The following is a 6000-nucleotide window of genomic DNA, read 5'->3' as shown; positions in this document are numbered from 1 at the left end:
ACATGTTCGGCCGCCGAACATTGACTTTCGGCCGCCGAAAGTGTGTTTTCAGCTTGCCCCCTAAAATGCATCCTTCGGCTTCCGAAAGTGAGGAACAGAGACGAAAGTCCTGTATGTTCGGCCGCCGAACATTGGCTTTCGCCCGCCGAAGGTGGTTTGCTCCCTAAGCAAAATGTTTGGCTTCCGAAAGTGAAGGACAGAGGCTAAAGTCACCTATGTTCGGCCGCCAAACATTACTTTCGGCCGCCGAAAGTGTGCTTTTAAGTCAGCCTCCGAAGCCTAAAGTTCGGCTTCCGAAAGAGAGGGACAGAGACGAAAGTCCCACATGTTCGGCCGCCGAACTTAGACTTTAGGTCGCCGAAAGTCCTTTTTCAAAGGAAGATGTTCTTCACCTCAAGAGGTTCGGCCGCCGAACTTTAGCTTAGGCCGCCGAACCTGAATTTTTTCTGAGAACGTTATAACCGTTATTTCTGAACATGAACGGCTCTATTTGCATTTAATGCATCCCCAACGGCCATATTTATGACTGAACTATAAATACAATGAGTTTTTGATGTGAAGAGGTTACAACAACCATCTAAGCAAATATTTATTGAGATCACAGCTTTTTTCATTCTCTTTCTCTCAAAACCTTGAGCCAAAGCATTGATTTCTTGAAAGCTTATTTTGAGTTGCAATTGGTTGGCTTTTCAAAGTGAGTAAAGGTTGTTGAGAGATTCTGTTGTTGAGAGATTCTGTTGTTCTGAGTGTGGCATTGAGCAAAGAATTGCTATTGAGTGAAAAAGAGATTTGTAAAGAGCAAAGGCTTGCTCTAAGATTATAAGGGTTTTATTCTTCACCCAAAGAAGAGTTGATAGTGGAGTTGAACTCTCAAGGTGGACCTTGAGGAGAGGACGTAGGCTTGGGATAGCTGAACCTCTATAAATTCTTGTGTTGATTATCTTCTTCTTTATTGCCTTCTAATTTGTGCTTTTTCCTTTAAATTTTTTATAAACCCAATTCACCCCCCCTCTTGGGTTGCTTCAAGGGACAACAGTCTTGATAGGTATTTAATATATAGGTGGCATTAAAACTTAAAATTTTAGAGTGAGGGTTCAACTTTTAATTTTAATTATTTTGTCTTGCATATATATATTATAGTATCCTATGTACATACATATATATATAGACAATAATGCATAGCATCTCATACTAATATATGACAAAATAATAAAATATAGTCATCTAAAGTTGATTTAAATACTAAAAGAAAATAATTTAAAATTTATTTTATTATTAATATTTTTTTTAATTTTATTTTCAGGGGCAGAATTGTAATTCGGGCATTATCTTCTTCCTCAAGAAGCCTTATCCGCCGCCATCTGCTGCTTCACCATCTGCCATCGCACGCTCATGTGCACAAAGCAGCTGCGTTGTGGCCATCACGTGTGATGGTTGACAGTAGCTGGTCCTTTCCAAATTTTGGGTTCACGATGAACAGATCTATTTTTATTTATTTATTTATTTTTGTTATTTATTTATTTTTATTAATTTAATTTTTCTAACAAAAATTAAAATTATCTAAATGATTTAATCATTCATCCACAATTATCATGCCATTCTAATAAACATATATCGCATATATAATATCAATCATAGCATAATTAATTTAAACGAAAAGAACAGGTTGGCTCTGATACCACTGTTGGAAAATCCCGATATTATTGCAACCCAAATTGCGCAGCGGAAAAATAAAATCTCGAATTTCCTTTCCCAGAATCCGAGTGCTTCATTTATTTCACAAGAAGGATATGAGACTAACATGTTAATCTCGTCAAGAAGATACAATGTTGGACTGATAGTGCTGTTTTTTTAAACAAACACCCCTATGGTATCCACACGAACATCTTTTATCCTTCTAGAGTGCTAACTCTCTCAAAGATGGATATATTATGTGCTCTACAATCTGCAATAGTTAGACTAATTTTTTCTTAAAAATTAACATTATCATTCCACAATTCATAGAATGAGTATTTATACGTTTCAGCCTTTTATTTTTTCCAAAACTCATTTTCCTAAAAGGAGTTGTGTTCATAACCCACTATCACAATCTCATAGATACTTTATCTTATGTGATAGAGTCCTTTATCTGTAACAGTTACAGATAGACTGTAGATCTTTTAAATATTATTATCTCATAACAATAAATAATTAATAATAATAATATTTTATTATTATTAATTATATTAATAATTAATATTAATAATAATAACACTTTATTATTATTAATTATATTAATGATTAATAATAATAACACTTTATTATTATTAATTATATTAATGGGCTTTGGGCTTTTAACCTATTAATATGACATAGCACATCAACAATGTTCTTTTGTGTGTGACTCAATAGGGTCACATTAATTGGCAATAGGCCCAGTCCCACAAGGCCCATAAGTCATAAGTGGCCTCTAGCAAGACATTATGACTACACAACTAATATGAGGATCAATAGTCCGATAAAGCCTAATAAATAGAACATGTATTAATCCCTTTGTCACTCGATATCTAGTTTGAACATAAGTCATGGTCAATGTCAAACTTATAATGTTCAAACTTATGATTTCTCGATCTCTAAGTAGACTGATAAAAATCAAATGATATTGATCACACTATCAATTCATTTGAGCACGGCCATGCATTTCTCAGTCTCACTTATCGAGGGGCCTAGAAGATATCTCTCTCGGAGAGAGAGACAAATCCTATTTTGATTGTTCATTATCCTCTACATAATTTCTATTATGCTCAATCATAACCTTTATGATTGTCCGATTAAAGACAATATTTGGTTATGTCAAAACATAATAGTCCTCATGTTGGAAACTATGACAATCTCAAGTCAAAGGATTAAGACATAATTACTTTGAGATTCACTTATGACAATAACCCATGTAGTGATCTTAGTGCGGGTCCATCCAATACTTTGTTCTCTAACAAGTATCTATGATTATTGAATTATATCAACATATACATAATCATCTGATGATTATCAATCAATAATCATACTAGCTATATTTTATTATTATCAACATAATAATAAGTAACCAGGGATGATAATCATTATTATGTAACATGCAAACAAATAATAATGATAAAAACTTTTTTTATTAATAACCAAAACGACATACAAAAAGGTCCAAGATAATAGCCTAGGGCATATACACTAACACCTATCCCATTGATTGGGCTTGGTCCCTAACGAGCTGCTCTTCAAGTATTTTCATCTGCTGTAAGGCTCGGTAGGGTAACAGGTTCACTTTGCTGCTAGCATCAACCAACACCTTGTGAACCTTGAAGTTATGAATGACTGCCTCAATGACTAGGGCATTGTTGCGGGCCGTCTGTACCCCCTGTGCATCTTCAGGGGAGAAAGAGATAGTCATTAGAGTGTGCTTAGTGACTTGCATTACCTCCGCACTGCTTTCGTTCTCAATCCGGCCTCTCTTCCTCCCCCTTTGGCTGATACGGCCTCTAATTCCTCCCATGATCATATTGATGGTTCTACTGGAGCCGTCATTTACTAGTTCTCCAATCTTCCTCTAGTTTCTTTCTCCGGTCGCTCCTTGCTGTGGCCTTTGCCCTTCCAGCTTCTTCATGAAATTCTTAAGATGGCCTCTCTTAATCAGCCTCTCTTTCTCATTTATCAGTTGATAGCAGTCATCGGTGTTGTGGCTATGTGTCCGGTGATATTGGCAGTATTTATCTAGGTCCCTTTTATTTGCATCAGCTCTCATGGGTTTGGGCCATTGCACAAAGTCCTTATCTTGAACTGCTATGAGCATTTCGGCTCTAGATGCATTTAAAGGAGTGACTTCGGCAGAAACTCGAGGCTGATAAGGTCTTTGCTCCTTTCTTTCCCATTGATGTTTGTTCAGCGCCTCCAAGCCCCGGTCCTACCTTCTCTCCAGCCTATCTTGCCTTCTGTCATCCTCTGCTCTTCCCCTATCTCTGTCATCCCTGGCAAACTGGCTGGTTGTGAAGGCATCATCTTGTCTTATATACTTTTCAACTCTCTTCATTAACTCTGACAAGGTGGTGGGTGGCTTTGTGCACAACGACCCAAAGAATTCTAGAGAGGTCGTGCCTTTCTGCATGACCTCTACTACCCTTCTCTCATCCAGTTCAGGTATATGTAAAGCTTTTGAGTTGAACTTGGCAACATATTCTCTCAGAGATTCATTCCACCTTTGTTGGACGGTCTCTAAGTAGCTCATCTTTCTCTCCACGGGAACTCCAGCAATGAATCTACTAATAAATACGTTGGTCAGGTCTATGAAATTCCTAATTCTCCCTGACTCTAAGATATTGAACCACGCCCTAGCTGGTCCTGTTAGGGTGGTCAGAAAGACCTTAGACATCAAGGCATCCAAATGAGTCTGCAACTCCATAAATATCTTATAGTTCAAAACATGCTCTCGGGGGTTTTCCATCCCATCATAGGCTGCCAAGGTTGGCATTATGAACTTCTTCGGTATTGTCTCCTATTGAATCCATTTTACAAACGATGATGAGGTTGAGCCCTTCTGCTAAGGGTGGTCTACTTAATGGGGTACTAAGCCCTCTTTGCTGTAACATCTGGCTTGACCAGTGGGCAGTGTTTTGCAACTAGAGGGCCATGCTCTGATATTCTTAGTCAGATAGGGAGGTTCGAGGCATGGTCCTGGTTAAGCTTGGTGAAGGTTTAAGCAACATGGGTCGCTGATTTACTGGAGCTGTTGGGCTAGAGAATGAGAACTGCAAACCTTCCTAAGTTGAACTCAGGCCGTTTGGGATGATTCCTATATGGTTTTCGCTATGGTTGGCCATGTGGATCTCAATGGGTGAATAGAAATAAGAATTCCGGTGACAATAAGATCTCCTTCTTTCCCACAAACGGTGCCAATTGATGTCTGAGATCCAAGAATGGGTCTAAGCTAAGGGTGTATTTTGGTAAGCTTAGTTTTTTTTTTCCTTTTGTGTCCCTTTATTCTCTTTCTCTTTTGTCTTTTAGTAACGTGTAACCGTCGTTCTATATCTGTACTTTCCTACCACAGTCATGTTGAAAGTACATATAGACGTACGACGTCCTTCTTCTCTTTCGTCAGGTGGCCATTTAATTCCATCCGCGCCACCTGAACATGATCTCGAGCATCACGGAGTCTGTTTTACTATGAGGGGTATGGATATTCAGGGCTAGGATCCTAAGGATGGATTCACGTCTGGCCTAATTTGCCTGGACAGCCTCTAGTCCCGCAGGAGGTTTAAAGCCGCGTATTGGACCCTTTTGAAGCTTAGGCCCAATCTTTCTAATTTGGGCTTCATCATGCCCAAGCATTTCGAGCTTAGCTGTCATCAATAAGTTATATATATATATATATATATATATATATATATATATATATATATATAATTATTCTAGTAATTTATATTCTAATAGTATAATTCAACAGTATTACATATATATAATCTATTTAAATAAAATAAATTATAATCAATTAACTAAATTGGCTAAATAAAATGGTAGGAAGTATTTAGTAATTAAATAATATTGCCATTATATGTATGTAATTTTATTGAAATTGTATGATATATAAAACATATTATTAGAATTATACATTAGAATTATAATATCATTATAAATTATTTAATATATATATATAATCAGTTCTTAGTACAGTTTCAGTTTGATTTTAATATGATTTTTAATAAATAATCAGAATTAAAATTAAATAGTTAAATAAATTCAATTCAATACGAGTCGATTTCTACATTATCGTTTCTTTTTCAATTGGTTAAATTTGATAGAATTTTTCGATTCTATTCAAAATCTCAAAAACCATGCAACTCTAATAGACGCAAACTTGCGTGAAGCGGAAATTCAAACTTTTAGAAGTGGGAAGACCTTGTCAGCTCTCCTCGTGTTAATAGATATCCCACCTGTTACTGCCTCCTTGCTGCCTAAAAAACAACGTCAAAATCCCAC

At 36.6% G+C, this 6000-nt stretch overlaps 1 protein-coding gene across 1 annotated transcript; it reads right to left on the bottom strand.

The window, feature by feature from the left end:
- Positions 1 to 3931: 3931 nt before the first annotated feature.
- LOC110623225 lies at positions 3932 to 5370 on the bottom strand. Its single transcript, XM_021768152.1, has 2 exons — positions 5251 to 5370; positions 3932 to 4414 (listed from the first exon to the last, which is right to left on the bottom strand). Exons 1-2 carry the CDS (start codon positions 5368 to 5370, stop codon positions 3932 to 3934), a joined length of 603 nt encoding a protein of 200 aa, XP_021623844.1.
- Positions 5371 to 6000: the final 630 nt, after the last annotated feature.

This window comes from Manihot esculenta, chromosome 9, assembly GCF_001659605.2.
Source record: "Manihot esculenta cultivar AM560-2 chromosome 9, M.esculenta_v8, whole genome shotgun sequence".
NCBI lineage: Eukaryota > Viridiplantae > Streptophyta > Magnoliopsida > Malpighiales > Euphorbiaceae > Manihot > Manihot esculenta.
The sequence above is the reverse complement of the archived record's forward strand: the minus strand, read 5'-3'. Positions and strand labels throughout refer to the sequence as shown.

Excerpts from the sequence above, each read along its gene's own strand:
- LOC110623225 (XM_021768152.1), bottom strand. The coding sequence starts at position 5,370 with ATGACAGCTAAGCTCGAAATGCTTGGGCATGATGAAGCCCAAATTAGA. Across the intron at positions 4,415-5,250 it reads CGGGACTAGAGGCTGTCCAG|ACTCATTTGGATGCCTTGAT; the intron begins GCAAATTAGGCC and ends ATGGAGTTGCAG.